The sequence below is a fragment of the Panthera leo genome, chromosome B4, assembly GCF_018350215.1.
Source record: "Panthera leo isolate Ple1 chromosome B4, P.leo_Ple1_pat1.1, whole genome shotgun sequence".
Classification (NCBI taxonomy): Eukaryota; Metazoa; Chordata; class Mammalia; order Carnivora; family Felidae; genus Panthera; species Panthera leo.
This window is the reverse complement of record NC_056685.1, coordinates 17,907,629-17,925,966: the sequence shown is the minus strand read 5'-3', so window position 1 is coordinate 17,925,966 and position 18,338 is coordinate 17,907,629. Positions and strand designations below refer to the sequence as shown.

The window sequence follows — 18,338 nt, the reverse complement described above, 5'->3', positions numbered from 1 at the left end:
CAATCAAGATAAAATTTCTCTTATATTTCATTCTCTCTAACTCAAATTATGCCATTTTCCTTTCTCTTTTCTAGAGCTAATCTCAGTTTATGATCTCAACACCTTACCAAACACTGCTATTAGCATTCTACAGCTTCAGTGATTTCAGTTAGAAAACTTTTCCAGGCCCTTCAGTCTCATATTTTCTACCAGTTCCTTTCTTATAACTTGCAGACATAGCCAGGTGCCCCTCTTGATTTAATTTTACATGCCTAAATTTCTCACTCTGTATAGATAGCTTCACTCACCCTGGCCCATGGTCCTTCACACTTTCATGCAGATAGCCTCCAAATCTGCAGCCAGGATGAAATGGAGATGTTTATCTTCAAATGTGGGCTGAATATTCCACTTGGAATCTGCAACTATCATCTCAAAACCAAAAAGCCTAAAGTGAACTCATCACTCACCTCTCGAAATTAGTTCTTCTGAGATTATTGCTTAATTTCAGAGCATGAATCTTCTCTCTCTTTTTAAAGATGTTAACTTTGGAGCTATCTTTGATTCTGCTTTCCTCATTTCCATGTCCAATCTATCACCAACACTTGCAGGCTCTCCCTTCGAGAACTTACTCACTCTTTTCCTTGAAGTTCATAACCCCTATTACAGTTCCATTGGTTCAAGCCCCTGGTTTATTTTAAGAGTCTACTTTTTTTTTTCAGTATAGCCTTCATCATATCAACTTTACAAACCCGAACCACATTAGTTATCTCTAAGAAAGCTCTTGTGTTTTTTCCATTGCTCAAAATATCCTGTTTTTCACATTGTTTGAATATACTCTCTTAAACCCCTCGCCTTACGTACAACAACCTTTCCTATGATGCAAAGTGTTCTTGAAACTCAATCTCAAAATTGCCTCTATGCCAGACAAATTTTTTTATAAAATTGTCTCTTAAATAAAAACAGATTTTTTTTTCAACTTTTATGTTTAGGACTACTTTTCTCTCTTTTACGAATGTTTCTCTCACAGTGGGATGCTCATTTATCAGTCATTTCTTCCCTCTCTTGTAGAGGACAGACTGCCATTGCATTTGACTATTCATCTTCATTCACTCAGATATCTAGAGATGACTTATAATTTATTTAAGCAATTGTGAGGTGCAATGTTCTCTTCTTTCCTTGTACTGATTAGTTTAGCCATAGTCTTGGGATACAATTCTAGACAATGAGCCATATTGTGAAAAAGGGACCTAGGAAAAGTTTGCCTTGTTCTTAAGAACAAATCAAAAGAAAGAGAATCTGTTTATCCTTTCTGAGGATATCACTATAAACATGTTATCCTTGGGACTGAAGAGATTATATGGATAGGTGACTTGATTAAAAAGTCAGTTATATGAAGATGGCAAGGATAAAGAAGGAAGGAGTCCATATAGTTCTAATATTTTGATAAGAAAAGTTGTTGCATTCACCAACTTTAAGGCTCCTTGCTTTTCACTTCTTGCTATTTCAGATAACACATTTTCCTTATTATATCAATCAAAAATGCAGTTGGTTCCAACTAATAAGTATACTACTAAACCCAAGTAATAGTAGCTAAAACACACAGGAATTAACTCATCTCAATTAAAAATGAGTCAGGAAGTTGTCCGTGTAAACACGGCATTGTGGTTCAACTGTGTGGTTGTAAAGCATATATTTTCCATCTTTTCTGTCATCTCGTCATCCTCAGGCTCTTCATGGTTGCATGACTGTTGTTCTTACCAGTATCACATATATTAAAGGCATTAAAAGAAGTGGGAAGAGGAGGGGTATCTGGGTGGCTTAGTTGGTTGAGCATTTGACTCTTGAATTCCACTCAGGTCATGATTCCAGAGTCGTGGGTTGAGACCCACATCAGGCTCAGCACTGTGTGTGGATCCTGCTTAAGACTGATTCCCTCTCTGTCTGTGCTTCCATCCCTGCTCATTCTCTTTAGGAAGGAAGGAAGGAAGGAAGGAAGGAAGGAAGGAAGGAAGGAAGGAAGAAGGAAGGAAGGAAGGAAGGAAGGTGGAAGGAAGGAAGGGAGGGAGGGAGGAAGGAAGGTGGAAGGAAGGAAGGAAGGAAGGGAGGGAGGGAGGGAGGGAGGGTGGAAGGAAGGAAGGTGGAAGGAAGGAAGGAAGGAAGGAAGGAAAAAAAAGGAAGGTGGAAGGAAGGAAGGGAGGGAGGGAGGAAGGAAGGAAGGGAGGAAGGAAGGAAGGAAAGAGAAAGGAGAAAAGCCTTTTTTTTTTTAACTATCCTGGGGCTTTTCTTTCTAAAAGGGATACCTTCTCAAAATTTCCATGTATATCTCATTAGCCTCTGGTGGCTGCAGGGAAGTCTGGAAAAGATGGCATTTGTATTTGGTCACAAAGCTGCCCCAAATAAAACCAGAGTTCTGTTTTTAAGAAACAAAAAGGGGTGCTAGGCAACTAATAGGAACTACCATGATGTCTAAACTTGTTGAGGTCGAAATTTCTGCTACAAGCATATTAATTAATGTATCTTTTCCATTCCACCTAGCAAATCCTACTCACCTTTGAATGCTCGATTTATGTCTTATCTTTCCTTTTCAGACCATTTCAGTTCTCTGAAATTATGTGTACATGTGTGGTTTATGGCACTTAACAGCAACTATAGTCATTAGAATTCATTTGGAAATTCATTACTTCTTCATTGTAGATCGTCATCGTAATTGTTTACCATTGAATTACTAAAAACATTTCTATGTGAGTGGTATTACTACTTAACCCTGTTACAACCATAAGTGCTTCCATATAGAACTATTAAATGATAGATGATACAAGGAACTCTGTAATATTCCTTGGTGATGATTATGTGGTCAGTATTTTTTAATGGTTATTGTTTTAGAAAAAAATATTTTCTAAATTGTGACCTTTGTCATGATTCCTGGAATAGATTCAAAGCATTACTAACAACATTTAAACTACTGGCATTTTCCCAGTAGGAGGGTATTCAGCCACATGGTTGTATGGTTAGTGTAAATTTTGGTCAATTTATATTTTTTAAGAGCTGGCCCCGTAATTGATTATTGTTCATTACTCATATCCACATATTTGCCTTATTTTGCTATACCATAATGTATCATACTTGAATATTTAATACTTTATCCTTAGTGTGAAATTGCTTCATAGAGCACTACATTGATAAGAATCTCAAAGAGTCTCGGTTCAGTGGGAAAGAAGGATCTGACTGGATAATGATGTTTGTAACTGTTGTAAAGGCAGGCGAGAATGTTTTCACCCACGCCTTGCACATCCCTAGCCTAGAATACAAAGCACACTTAATACAAGCTTTAGGTGACAATGTTCTTCCATGTAAGAAAAGAGCACATTTTTTTTAACAGTTTTTTTAACGTTTATTTAGTTTTTGAGAGACAGAGACCGAGCATGAGAAGGGGAGGGGCAGAGACAGAGAGGGCGTCACAGAATCCGAAGCAGGCTCCAAGCTCTGAGCTGTCAGCAGAGAGCCCGACAAGGGCTTGAACTCAGGAGCCGTGAGATCATGATCTGAGCTGAAGTCAGACACTTACCTGACTGAGCCACCCAGGTGCCCCCAAAAGAGCACATTTTTAAACTCAACTGTTTATTTTAAAAAGAAGTGGTTTCATTTTTTCTAAATGGTGCATTTTTGCAACAGAAGTTAGAGATGCAAACGAAAATTTTAGCTTTATTTATAACCTGCAGTAAAAATTTACTCATGAGGAACAGCTACATTTAACTTCTAGTAAGTATAAAGTCCATGAAATATATACACTATGACTGATAAGTTTCAAGAGAATATAAAAATAATGAAATGGAAGAGGCCAACATTATTAATCCTTGAAGACGGAACAAATATGTTCTTTATGGCATTTAATTCTCAAAGCACTCTATAGGTTGGATGTGATTATATCTAATATAAAGATGAGAAAATGAGTCTCTGAGAATTTAAATAATCATTCAGCATGTGAGGGTCGATATCAAAATGAAGTCTTCAGTTTAATAAACCAAAAGTCCATTTCTTCCTTCTATTTCTCCAAAGGTCATTTAAAAAACTTTGTCATTTATTTCATCATCCACAATAGATTATCGGATTGCAGGAATCTAACCCTGATGCATCCAATGTATCCCAAAGACTATCAACATAAAATTCTGATGAAGTCAATTTGCAGAATCAATAAGTCACCTGTATACTCCTGTGTGTGGATGTGAACAACGCCTATCATAAAGGTCTTTAGGAAAGTGACTATTTCATTTGTCAACATATTGTTTCAATTTTATTAAATTCAAATACAGCTTGCAGTTGTCCACCAAAGTTGTAGGTAACACGAACAAATATAAGTACATAACGGACTCAGTTTCTGAAAATCAAAACGGCCTTTGTACTGTGGGAAAATAAAAATCACATAAAGCAGTCCGAGAAGAAAAATGAGTGAAGGCAAGGAAACAAAAGCAACATTCATATTTGAAAACCAAAATACCTAATAACTATTTATGTTTTATAAGCCTATATTGCATGGGCACATGTAATTCTGCAACTATACTTCCAAAATAAACCATGATAACCTTATCATTATTATCACTTGTTACATTTCAAAAGTAGTAAGAATTTTTAAAATTTATTACCAACTTTAAAAAAAAACAAAGAACACTATATTTTACTATATTCCCCCTGCCCTGCCCCCACCCCACACACCAGTTTTTGCCTCCACCGTTACTACGGTTATTGAAGTTTATGACAAAGTCTTATTCATTTTTATACATTCGTTGTTTAGAAAGTTGTTCCTAGCCCATACTAAGAATAGGAATAAATGGAAGAACATATTCCATATGTAAATGTTTTCAAAACATTCCTCTCTTAAAATGAGACGAAGAAAAATTTTTAATTCTTTAAATTAAATTACTTTAAATTATTTAATTAAGTAATTATTTTTCTATGTGCATGTGAGAGCTGTCCTTTCTCCTCACTGGATTATGTATATCAATGTCATAATGTTCCAAGTATTTTTCCTTAGAATCTTTGTTTTGCTGGCGGTTATTAAATACTCTACTTGTTAGGCCCGGTGGAAAATTAGTGATTTCACAAATGGTTTGGAGCACTGTTTTAGAGCACCATTGGAATCAGTTCTCTACTGTCAGTATCAAAAAAATATTTTTTGGTGCACCTAAGGAAAACAGCTGGAAAGAACAACTAACTGGAATTTAAGTAAAAACTTAAAAAAAAAAAAGAATACTAGAAAGTATTTTTCAATGTATTATAAATTTTGTTGGAGATTGCATATATATTATAAGGGAAATAAATAATAGTTTATAAAATCAAGATTATTATAGTACTGTGGCACTGACAGTACCATTTTAAGAAGTGCCTATGATTTTCACTCCCTTTTATATTTTGATTTTAAAATGAAAGCATAGGATTAATGTTGAGAAATTTATGCTAAATGAAATAAGTCAGTCACAGAAAGACAATTACTGTATGATTCCAAATACTGTGTAGAGTACCTAGAGTTGTCACATGCATAGAAACAGGAAAGAAAATGGTGGCTTTCAGGGGCTGGGAGAGGGAAAATAGATGATTATTGTTTATTTTATTTATTTTATTTATTTTTTTTAAATTTTTTTTTTAACATTTATTTTTGAGACAGAGAAAGACAGAGCATGAATGGGGGAGGGGCAGAGAGAGAGGGAGACACAGAATCGGAAGCAGGCTCCAGGCTCTGAGCCATCAGCCCAGAGCCCGACACGGGGCTCGAACTCACGGACCGCGAGATCGTGACCCGGGCTGAAGTCGGACACTTAACCGACTGAGCCACCCAGGCACCCCTAGATGATTATTGTTTAATGGGCATAGAGTTTCGATTTCTCCAGATGAAGAAGTTCTGGAAATGGATGGTGGGGAAGTCTACAATAATGCGAATGCACGTAAGGCCACTGAACTGTACAGTTAGGAATGGTTAAAATGGTAAATTTTATATTATGTATATTTTACCACAATTTAATAAATGTAATAAATGAAAACAAAGAGAAAATGAACACTTCAGAAGCATCATTACTATAAGATGCTGAGGAATGAAAACGATATTAAGTTTAAAATAAAAACTTAAACATGACTTCTGTGGTTCTCCCTTCCTATACATGCATGACATTTTCCCAGGGGTAGAGTTGAACCCTTTCTCTCTTTGACTCTAAGCTAGACTTTTTAATTTGAATGGCCATTAGAAAGAACCAAGAGTGACATTCTAGACTTTCCAAGGCTAAGCCATAAGAATTCTTGTTGTTTTTTTCCTATGGATCCTAGAATGCTTGCTCTTTTTTTTAAATTTTATTTTTTTTAATGTTTATTTATTTTTGAGACAGAGAGAGACAGAGCATGAGCGGGGGAGGGACAGAGAGAGAGGGAGACACAGAATCCGAAGCAGGCCAGGCTGTGAGCTGTCAGGACAGAACCTGATGCGGGGCTAGAACCTGTCAACCGTGAGATCATGAGCTGAGCTGAAGTCGGATGCTCAACCGACTGAGCCACCCAGGCGCCCCTAGAATGCTTGCTCTTGAGATCATTTACTCTGGTAAAAGCCAGTCCCATGCAAGATATCTGATTATCTTGTGATAGCTATGTTATGGAAAACCCAAGCCACATTTGATTACCCTGGAGGATGAGACGCCATGTCAAACCAAACAGAGAGACCAAAGAGAACCAATGTGCCAAACATGGAGGGGATAAAGCTATCTTTAAAGTGACTCTCCTGTTTCAGCTATACTAGTTGAAGACATGTAAATCAGAGACAACTGGCATTGCTGATTCTTTTCGCAGTTAATGATCCACAAAATTAAAAGCCAAATGAAACTTTTATAGGCCCCTAACTTTTAGCGTAGTTTCCTATGCAGCAAACACTGCAACAGGTAGCCTGTGTGGTACCAAGATTCCATTCGAACGCTCGTCAGTAAGACATATGAAAAAAACTTCTTTGGATTTAAATACATACTCACATTTTAAAATTACGTACTTGCTTTTATACATGACTTTTAGACATCACTTGAATTAAAGCTTCAATTGAAAAAACAAAAACAAAAACAAAAACAATGTGGCCAATCTAGTCGTCTTTTCCCAGAGCAATGTAACTGATAAAATGAATCATTAAACTAGTATTTATTTAAAGTGCTCATTTTTAACCTCATGTATAAAATCAACCATCTTTTGGAAAAGGCATGGAAAAGGAAATGAAAAGCAATGAAGAAATGTAGATGGCTAGGTCAGTTTCTGGCAATTAAAATTCTGACCCCAGACACAGTTCTGCACAATGACATGTTGAGAAATTTCTGTGACGAGATTTGCTGCAGTGTTTAGTACGGGGGTAAAATGGTTGAGAGAGCTGAAATTTAGATATGTGGAGAGAGAAGTTGGAGAAAAAAAAAAACCAACATTTTGGCTACTTTAAATCTACTCCAGTGCATGAAAAGAACACGTCCTCTCAGTCACCAATGCCGATATGTTACTTTCCTAATAAAATGCAAATCTGTGCTGAATGGGCTGCATTAGAGCAGCCAAGTCCACTTACCACAGTGAGCCTCATCAGACCTATCGGAGCAGTCTGGTTTATAGTCACAGACAAGGTGAGATGCAACACACTTGTTGTCATGGCACAAAAAATCAGTGGCTTCTGGGCAAATCTCAGAAGTCTCTCCCACTGGGGAAAAAGATAAAAGCAAAAAGTCATTTTTATAATATTTTATTCAATATTAGTGGTCTCTTAGTGGTTTTATAGATTCCACACTTAAATAAATGACTGATTTTTAATAGTTGTCCAAGGCAGACTTCTAGACAACCCCACCCACCTCAGTACCACATCCAATTTCTCAGTAAGTTTATGTGGATTGCACTTTCAAAATCACCTTTGATCGGCCGAGGGTTGACCATTATCTATTATCTAAATAAGTCTTATTCAAGACCCTAAAAATGTTTTGCTTTGGTTCTGGCTTAGTTTTCTAGTCTCATTTTCTGCAACTGTCCTCACGAGCACCTGCAATGAAACTACCGTATAAGGTTTCACAGATAGATCACTGGCTCTTCATCCTTCCACGTGTCCACATACATTGCTTCCTTTACCTACCCTGACCATTCCCTCCTGTGCCCCTGGTGGTCTGCTCAACCTCAAGACTCAAGGAAACAGCTGCTCTGTCCCCTTGTTTTGCCTTTTCTTTGTCATCCAAGCCCCAGGTTGGGTACCTACGTTTAATGTCCCCTAAGAACCTTTCTTATTCCTATGTGAAATGTTTACCACCTCATATAAGAGCTGTATCACATGTCTGTCTGCCCTCCAGTCTCCAAACCCCTTGGAAACCCAAGTGGTGGATGTGTTTTCTGAGGCCAAACCCAGCATCTAATCTGTAGTTTGTACTTAATAAATGCTGGGTATAATAATTGAAGACATAATGGTTTCATCTCAAGGAAGCTTAGGAAAGTGAATTAACACACAATTTTCAAAGCATTTCACACCTTTTAATTGAACATACAGGGTTCAATTAAATTAATTGAACATAATTAACATACAGTGTTATATTAGTTTCAGGCATATGATACAAAGATTTAATAATTCTATACATTACTCAGTGCTCATCAACGTAAGTATACTTTTAATCCTCTTTATGTCTTTCACCCATATCCCCACGCACTTCCCGTCGTAATCATCAGTTTATTCTCTGTATTTAAGAGACTGCTATTTTGTTTGTCTCTTTTTTTGTCTGCTTGGTTTGTTTAATAAATTACACATCTTAGTGGAATCATATGGTATTTGTCTTTAGCATTATATCCTCTAGGTCCATCCATGGCTGAGTAATATTCCATTTTATTTATATTCCACATCTTTATCCATTCATCTGTGGATGGATACTTGGGTTGCTTTGATGTAGTTGGCTATTGTAAATAATGCTGCAATAAACATAAGTGTGAATACATCTTTGCGAATTAGTGTTTTCATTTGCTTTGGATAAATACCCAGTAGTGGAATTATGGGATACTACAGTAATTCTATTTTTATTTTTTTTTTTAAGTTTATTTATTTATTTTGAGAGATAAAGAGAGATAAACAGAGAGAGAATCCCAAGCAGGCCCTGGGCGATCAGCACAGAGCCTGATGTGAGGCTCAAACTCACAAACTATGAGATCATGACCTGAGCTGAAATCAAGAGTCTGCTGCTTAAACCACTGAGCCACCCAGGCATCCCAGTAGTTCTACTTTTAATTTTTAATTTTTTGAGGAAACCCCATACTGTTTTCTGCCATGGCTGCACCAATCTCATTCCAATCAATAATGCACAAGGGTTCTTTTTCACTGCATCCTCAAAAACATTTGCTATTTCTTCTGTGTTCTGTTGCTGTGTTATTGTTTTTTTCCTTTCCTTTGAGTCATTCTGACAGGTGTAAGGTGATAGCTCATTGTTTTGATTGCATTTTTCTGATGGTTAGTGATGTTGAACACTTTTTTCATGTGTCCTCAGGCCCTGTGTATATCTTGTTTGGAAAAATGTCTATGTGTCCTCTGCCCATTTTTAAAATATGATTATTATTTTTATTATTCAGTTTTGGTGTTGAGTTGTGTAAGTTATTTATATATTTTGGGTATTAACCCCTTATTAGACATATCATTTGAAAATATCTTCTCCCATTGAGTAGATTGCCTTTTTGTTTAGTTGATGGTTTCCTTTGTTGTGCAAAAGTTTGTGGGTTTTTGTTGTTGTTGTTTTGCTTTTAGGCCCAATAATTAATTTTGCTTTTGTTTCCCTTGACTATATATATATCTTCCCTTCAGGATATATATAGAGAGAAAAATGTTTCTATGCTTGATAGCAAAGAAATTTCTGCCCATGTTTTCTTCTAGGAATTAGTTTCAGGTCTCATATTTAGGTCTTTAATCCATTCTGAGTTTATTTTTGTGTATGGTGTGAGAAAGTGGTACAGTTTCTTTCTTTTCCATGTAGTTGTCCAGTTTTTCCAACACCATTTGTTGAACAGACTGTCTTTTCCCCAATGTATATTGTTGCCTCCTCTATTGTATAACTGCGGGTTTATTTCTAGATTCTCCTATTTTGTTCTATTGATGTATGTGTTTATTTTTATGCCATCACCATGCTATTTTGATTACTACACTTTTGCAGTATATCTTGAAATCTGGGATTGTGATACTCCAGCACTGTTTTTTTTTCAAGACTGCTTTGGTTATTTAGGGTATTTTGTGGTTCCATACAAATTTTAGGAATATTTTTTCTAGTTCTGTGAAAAATGTCATTGGTATTTTGATAGGGATTGCATTAAATCTGTACATTGTTTTGAGTAGTATGGCCACTTTAACAATTGTAACAAGTAAATTCAACCATTAAAACTTTTTAAAATGTTTATTTATTTTTGAGAGAGAAAGAGAACAGAGCGTGAGTGGGGGAGGGGCAGAGAGAGAGGGAGACATGGAATCTGAAGCAGGCTCCAGACTCTGAGGTGTCAGCACAGAGCCTGACACAGTTCTCTGGCTCACAAACCATGAGATCATGACCTGAGCCGAAGTCAGATGCTTAACCAACTGAACCACCTAGGCGCCCCAAATTCCACCAAAGATTTAAAGAAGTGTTAATACCAATTCTTTGCAAACAAACTATTCAAAAAATAAATAAATAAAGAAGAAGGAAAGTTTCCAAATTCATTCTATAAGGCCAGCTTTACCCTGATACTGAAACCAGATATAGACAATACCAAAAAAGAGAACTACAGGCCCATATCTCTGATGAACATGGATGTAAAAATCTTCAATAAAATATTAGCAAACCAGATCCAGCAATACACTAAAAAAATCATTCACCACAATCACGTGGGATTCATTTCCTGGATGCAAGGATGGCTCAATGTTCAAAAATCAATCAACATGACACATTACATTAAATAGAGAAAGGACAAAAACCATACGATCATCTCAACAGATGCAGAAAAAATTATTTGAGGAAGTACAACATAAATTCATCATAAAAACTGTCAACAAAGAGTAGAACATACTTCAACCTAATAAGGGCCATATATGAAAAATCTACAGTTAACATCATACTCAATGGAGAAAAACTAAGAGCTTTCACTCTAAGATCAGGGAAAAGACAGGTTGTCCACTCTCACCACTTTTATTCAAGGTAGTACCGAAAGCCCTAGCCACAGCAATCAGACAAGAAAAGGAAATAGACAGCATCCAGACTGGTAAGGAGGTAAAATTTTCACTATTTGCAGATGAGGTGATACTATATATAGAAAACCCTAAAGACTCCACCAAACCTGCTAGAATAGATGGGATTCAGTAAAGTCACAGCATACAAAATTAATATACAGAAAGTGTTGCATTTCTATACACTAATAACATTGCAGAAAGAAAAATTAAGAAAACAGTTCCATTTACAATTGCACCAAAAATAGGGGCGCCTGGGTGGCTCAGTCAGTTAAGCAACTGACTCTTGCTTTTGGCTCAGGTCATGATCGCACAGTTTGTGAGCTCGAATCCTGCACTGTCAGTGAAACCCTGCTTGGGATTCTCTGTCTCCCTCTCTCTCTGCCGCTCCCCCTTTATCTATCTCTAATAAATAGAATTTTAAAAAAAGCAAAAAAAAAATTGCACCAAAAATAATAAAATACCTAGGAAGAAACTTAATCATGGAACTGAAAGACCTGTACTCTGAAAGCTAAAGAACATTGATGAAAGAAGTTGAAGATGATACCAAAAAATTGAAAGATATTCCACTCTCATGGATTGGAAGAACAAATATTGTTAAAAGTCCATATTACCCAAAGCAATCTACAGCAGTTCACATATCTGAATATCATTGTAAATGAAATTAAGTCCAATGATGATACTTCGTACCTTCAAAGAAGTATGCAGTAAAGGTCCCAAACTACTTTTGTCTAATTCAACAAATTAAATAAAGCTCAGCAATCCCTTTGTTACATAGATTATTATAGGTTTAGAGCTGGTGTGCCTAAGGGGAGGGTAATTCATTCGAGGGGAGGGTAATTTTCTCAAGGTTCGGTAAATCTCTAAGGATTTGATAAAAATTCATTTCCCTAGTTTTGGAATCATCCCCATAATACAATAGTTAAAGCCTGTATAATTTCTAGAAATAATTTACCAGTAAATTGCAGTATAAATATAAAGAATGAAGAGAAGGCATCTGAGAAAACAGCAAATATATTAACTGTGGGCATCAACAAGAAGAACTAAAGGTCATGTTCATTGAGTGGTTTAGAATCTTTGCCACATAATTTTTAATTAACACTAGTGAGAATTTACAGTTAACCCAGAGCAGTATGTGGATATTATTTAGTATGCAAGTCTGAGCATTGGAGATTATTTTATTTTTCCATGCCATAGGCTGTGGAGCCATATATAATTATCCCACAGAGGAAATGTGTTTTGACTTTAAATACGTAGTTCTTTAGTTTTTAAAAATGACTCAAATAGACTACATAACTCAATGAGGCTTATTTCCTTAACAATACGGAATAGCAAAGACAGGAAAAGAAATCAAGTCAGTGCTTTGAATTGCAGCAAACCAAGCAATGACTAATTTCTATAGCATATGAGTCTTACCAAGAAAAAACAAAAAAGAGCCTATAATTCTTAAAAAAGGTAGATGTTCTTTAAGACAAGAATATAATCAGACAGTTGCTACCAAAATCATTGCAGTAAATAGAAAAGGTAGATTATTTTAGTGAGAATGTCTTACATGTATTCAGCCATTTCCAATTTATTAATTCAGACAAACTGATAAAAGCAGTATTTACTAACCGGGTTGACAAATATACAAAATTAAAGATAATCCCACATATTCTGTAGTTAATAATGTAAGAATGGAAAGAACACTGGTGTTCGGAATAGAGAGTTGAAGACAATTTGGCTGGCAGAAAATGGCATATAAAAACCACTAGATTAAATATTTATTTTAGAAAAAAAAAAAAACTGACAGAGTCCTAAAGACCTAAAACTAAAGCCTAAACTTAAAAATCCTAGAAAGAAGAACAGGTCTATAATATACTATAGCTGTAACATAAAATATTGGATCCCATAAAAGCATGATGTATATGTAAAACTAATCCACTGTGGATTTGAACAAACTGCCACCAACCTGAAAATAATTCCAATTTAAAACAGATTTTATTCTGCTCTGAAACAGAATTTACAACCAAGAAGCTCTTGTACCTTTAATTTTATGTATGGATTAAAATAATTTTATACACAGGGTTCATTATACATAACTAGATATAATCGTTCTATAGACTATATTTGTGGGCAAACATTAGTTTTATCATCTTTTTCAAGGCAAGATATTCAATATGTTCTTAGTTTCAGACAGTAAGTTTCACGTGGGCATGTGTATTTTAAGCACCTTCATTTTTCATGCAGAATATACTTCTCATATGCAAGACATAAAAGACATAATGGGCATATTCCCTGCCTTTGAAGACCATGCTATTGAGTTGGTAATGTCATGTCTTCTTAGGTGACTCTTCACTCTGACAGTTTCTCAGGTTTCCCAGGTTGCTGATGACTTACATTTGGAGAGTACTGGCCAAGTATTTTGTAGGATACCTTTCTACTGGCATTATTTTCCTCCTCTTGATAGAATTAATGGGTTTGGGGAAGAAAGAATACAGAGGTGTTATTTTCATCACCTAATGACAAGGGTACACGCTATTAATAGGACTTGGCACTGTTTCTGTTGACCTTGTTCCCCTGTCTGGTGAACCATGATTCTCCACCGTAAAGTTACTCTTTTTCTATCCCTTTCCATACTGCATTCTTTGGAAGGAAATTACTGGGTGCAGGCCACATCTAAGGTGAACTATGCTCTCTTCCTTCAGGGCACAGAATCTACATTGATTAATCTAAGTTAATTATTTGGAATTCTTATACATGGGAACGTTGTCTCTTCTCTCTCATTTATGTATTTATTCAGTCAATATTTATATTGTTATGGACTCAAGAACATGTATAATTTGAGTCATAATAGAAGGCAACTTTGTTGCTCAAACTGTTCAAGCTTTGGCCAAGAGGAGCTCTTTTAATTGGCTCCTCTGTCCCTATGACACACCCCATCAATGTAAACTTTTCTCTTTTTTTTACAACGTAGACTTTTCTTTTTACATACTACCTTATTTTCTAGCACTCTCGGTTGCTTCACGCTCATCTTGTGTGTTTCCTGGCCCAGTCCTAGAATTTCTCCAAGAAGCCTTGATTCTTTTTAATGGAACATGCTATCAGAAACCAATCTCTGGGGACTACATTGCTTCTTGCCATTAAGGTGTCATTGTTCCTAAGCTATAATGACTATATGTTTACATCCAGCGATGTTATCAATTTGGAATCTTATTTATTCATCCTAGAAACACATATTGAGCAATTGCCAGACAACATGGTGGATACTGCAATAGTTTTTACCTTCAAAGAATTTACAACCTGGTGATAAAAGCGTATTAGTTATACATGTTTAGCCTTATAATTAAACGTATGCATGTGTTGCTCTCAGACAACAGTAAAAAGTAGTACTAGCTTATAGTGTTGCATTAATAAATATTTAATACAGTTGATTTAATTCAGTTGATGGCCTTTCAAAGTGTCTATCATCTCAGTTGGTCATTTAACCAATTAGAAAGATAGACCAGACCACCTGACTGAGACCAAGTACTTTCTTATGAATTTCCTTTTTAAAACTCCATCCTTGTTGGTTTCCTTAACACGTCAGTTTGGCAACATGTTGAAAATATGGAAGATTCAGATCTGTTTGAAGAAAGAGCAACATCTGGTGTAGAGGAGAAATAGGCTAAAGAGTATTTTGGAAAAAAAAGCACGCACCTCAAACCTCCCTTCACAGATGAACTGCGTATTTCGCTTGAGTGCTCTCTGGTTCTAGAAATGCTATCAGGGGCAAGTTTGCAAGTGAAAGGAGATCTCAACACTGCTGAGGGCTTAATATCGCCTGACCCGTATTTTCAAGCATCCAGAAATTAACAATACCTTCCATAGTTTCTATTCAGCAGGAGCATTTAAATCCATCTTATGTTAGAAAAATTGCTAGGTTTTAAGAAGGTCAGTGCACATATCAGACAATTCACAGCAGGACTTCTGAAAATGCAACCTCAGTGATCTCGTGTTGAAATTATCAGAAGTGTTATCAGAGTTACTCCCCCATGTCTTAGTGTTTAGGGACACATAAAAAATGAGATTTGACTGGTGATACACAGAAGCAAGGTGCACACTAAATGGTAAATATCGTAAAGACTGATTTTTCATGTTTGTACGCAAAAAGGCGACTTTATAAACTGCTCCTAGGCATGAGACTCAGATTTTCAACTTTTAAGATTTTTTTTTCTTAGATCTGGACATATGTTAAATATCCAGTTTTCTTTATGGACTCTTCATATTATTTAAGAGCAATAGAGGCACCTGGGTGGCTCAGTCAGTTAAGCATCCGACTTAGCTCAGGTGATGATCTCAGTGTTCATGGGTTTGAGCCCTGCATCGGGCTCTATGCTGACAGCTCAGAGCCTGGAGCTGGCTTCGGATTGTGTGTGTCTCTCTCTCTACCCCTCCCCCACTCATACTCTGTCTCTCTATCTCTCAAAAATAAATGAACATTAAAATAAAAAAAGAACAAGGATTGCTGAACCCTATGCCATACACACATCAAATCAGTGACTTAACGGTTTAGACAAAAATTATTATTAGAAGGCCTGAGAAGAAGGAGGGAGAAATTAGAAGAAAACAAAACACCACCACCAACAAAACTCAGAATGTGATACCTTTATGCAAGAACAAACACTTTCAGTGGTTTAGTGATTCAGACGTCCTCACTCTCTCCCACCTCTTTTCTATCCTTCATATCCTTGTTCAGCTATCTGATGAGTACCTGATTGCCATTTTAAAAGAAGCATCAACCCTTTCCATTCTGGACCTCACAGTTGCCTCTGATATGCCAAAAATGCCTTCTTTTTCTAAACCCTCAGTTCCTTTAGCTCCTTGGCTAAACGAATGAATCCTTTTCCCGCTACTCTGCCATTTCTTCACCTTCCTTCTCATCTTGGCTCCTTTTCCAGGGCAAGTCTTTTAAATGCTAGCAGGACAAATTGTAACCCTGCTTTATTTTGCTCTGCTCTTCCTTGGGCATCATGGTTTTATTTGCCACCTGCGGGCTGATAATCTGCTATCCACATCTCAATCTGAATGTTTTCCTGAGTTGAGAACCTTACGATACATTGTCTGTTGGATTTTTCTACAACATGTCACACATGATAAACATGACAAAAAGATGCACATCCTGCCTTCTTTTGCCTGTTACTTTATCTTTCCCTACTTCCGGCCTCACAAATATACCTCGTAATGCTCACCTATGCATGGTCCACAGATGCACATCTTTTTCACCCATTTTTGCCTTTATTACGTTTCTATGCACTCATCTCATAATCATTAGCAAAAATGACCTTGATTTTCTTAAGGTTGGTAAAATTGGTTTCAGAGAAAGAAACTCAAAAAGAATATAAGCAGTTAATCGCATCTATTATTGATCTGTATGGGTCTGACTGTAGAAGGAGGAGGACTACAACAATGGCCAATAATACACGTAATAAAAAATAATCCCATGTAAAAAAATATACAGCCTTCCTAAATTTATAAGGTTCTAGCGCCTCTCTGATTTCTATATCATTAATGGACTTTAATGAAGAATAAGAGATTTTGAAATGCTGAACAATCTAATTCAGACTTTTTAATTAGCTCATCTTGTCTATTATTTATGTAGTAAGGTTACTCCAGGACACTGTTATATAATTTTCAATTTATGTGCAAATTTCAGGGTCAAACAATGATCAAGTTATGCTTTTCTGCATAAAATGAATACAAACAAGTCTAATAACAGTATTATCTTTGACCCTTGCTATTGAACTCCTTCGTATTTGTAAGATGTATAAAATTTTATTCTGCGCTCTATCGTCAATAGAGTATTTCAATCAGATCTTCAGAATTTAATAGGAGCACTGTGGACCGATGATGATTATTAAAGTTGAGACTCAAACATTTGGAGGTACTCTGTAATTATAAACTAATTTACAAAAAATTTCAATATTTAAAATATTTTTTAACAAAATCTTAACATCTGCCTGAGTAAAATCTGTAATAGCTGTGTGATTTGGTTAAATTAATTGATCTTTCTTTTAAGTTTTTTTTTTAAGTTTATTTATTTATTTTGAGAAAGAGAGAGAACAGGGGAGAGGCAGAGAGAGAGAATCCCAAACAACCGTGAGATCTCACAAACCGTGAGATCATGACCCAAGCCAAAATCAAGAGTCAGATGCTTAAATGACTGACCCACTCAGCCACCCCAAATTACTTGATCTTTCTGAGGAGCAGAACCCTCTCTGACGGATGCAGATATTCAAGTTCCTATATGGATTTGATGTGAACATTAAATGAGATAATGTATGCAGAGTTTTCAGTATATGCTGGACAGTTTGGTAAATGTTCTATTAATGTTAGCGTTTCCATATTTTCTTGATTATTGACTGCTTGCTGTCTCAAAACCTTAATTTCTTTATGTATAAAATGGGTTCTTATAAGATTTAGCTGAAATAAAATATATAAAGCTGGTGAAATTGTCCTTGATTTATAGGTGTTGGAAGTCGTAATTCATTCATCCTACGCCAGCATTCTTTCTATAACAAAACACTATTTGTGAAAACATTAATAATATTTTATATTATCATTTACTTTTTTAAAACATTTTTTTAAGTTTATTTATTTTGAGAGAGAGAGAGAGAGAGAGAGAAAGCACGAGTTGGGGAGGGGCAGAAAGAGGGAGAGAGAGAAGAGAGAGAGAATCCCAAGCAAGCTACACACTGTGAGTGTGGAGCTCCATGCAGGGCTTGAACTCACAAGTCGTGAGCTCATGACCTGAGCCAAAGACAGATACTTAACTAACTGAGCCACCCAGGCACCCCTATATTATCATTTACTTTCTAAACAGAATTAGAAAATGATATCAGTATTAACAGATTGTACTAATTGTTGATTACAATATGCTATGTATTGTTTTAATTACTCTGCAAAGATTAAATCAATACATTTTCACAGTAAATCAATTTTATAGAAGAGGCACAGTGTGGTTAACTAACTTGTCCTAGTCCACACAGCTGAGAAATTGTAGCATTAAAATTCAAACTCAGGCAATGATTTCAAAGCCTATCAGGCTATATAATATCTAAGATATTGGTTTTCCAATCAAAAGAAATCAAAATGAGAATATAATTAAAGTGCATGTTCTATACTTTTAAGGAAA

At 35.9% G+C, this 18,338-nt stretch overlaps 1 protein-coding gene across 1 annotated transcript in view; it reads right to left on the bottom strand.

The window, feature by feature from the left end:
- The window catches only part of MALRD1 (MAM and LDL receptor class A domain containing 1), a 774,784-nt gene that overhangs the window by 227,475 nt on the left and 528,971 nt on the right, over nucleotides 1–18,338 (bottom strand). The window contains exon 30 of the mRNA XM_042948257.1: nucleotides 7,550–7,678. Within this exon, the coding sequence (XP_042804191.1) occupies nucleotides 7,550–7,678 (129 nt within the window). The remainder of the gene's footprint in view (nucleotides 1–7,549; nucleotides 7,679–18,338) is intronic.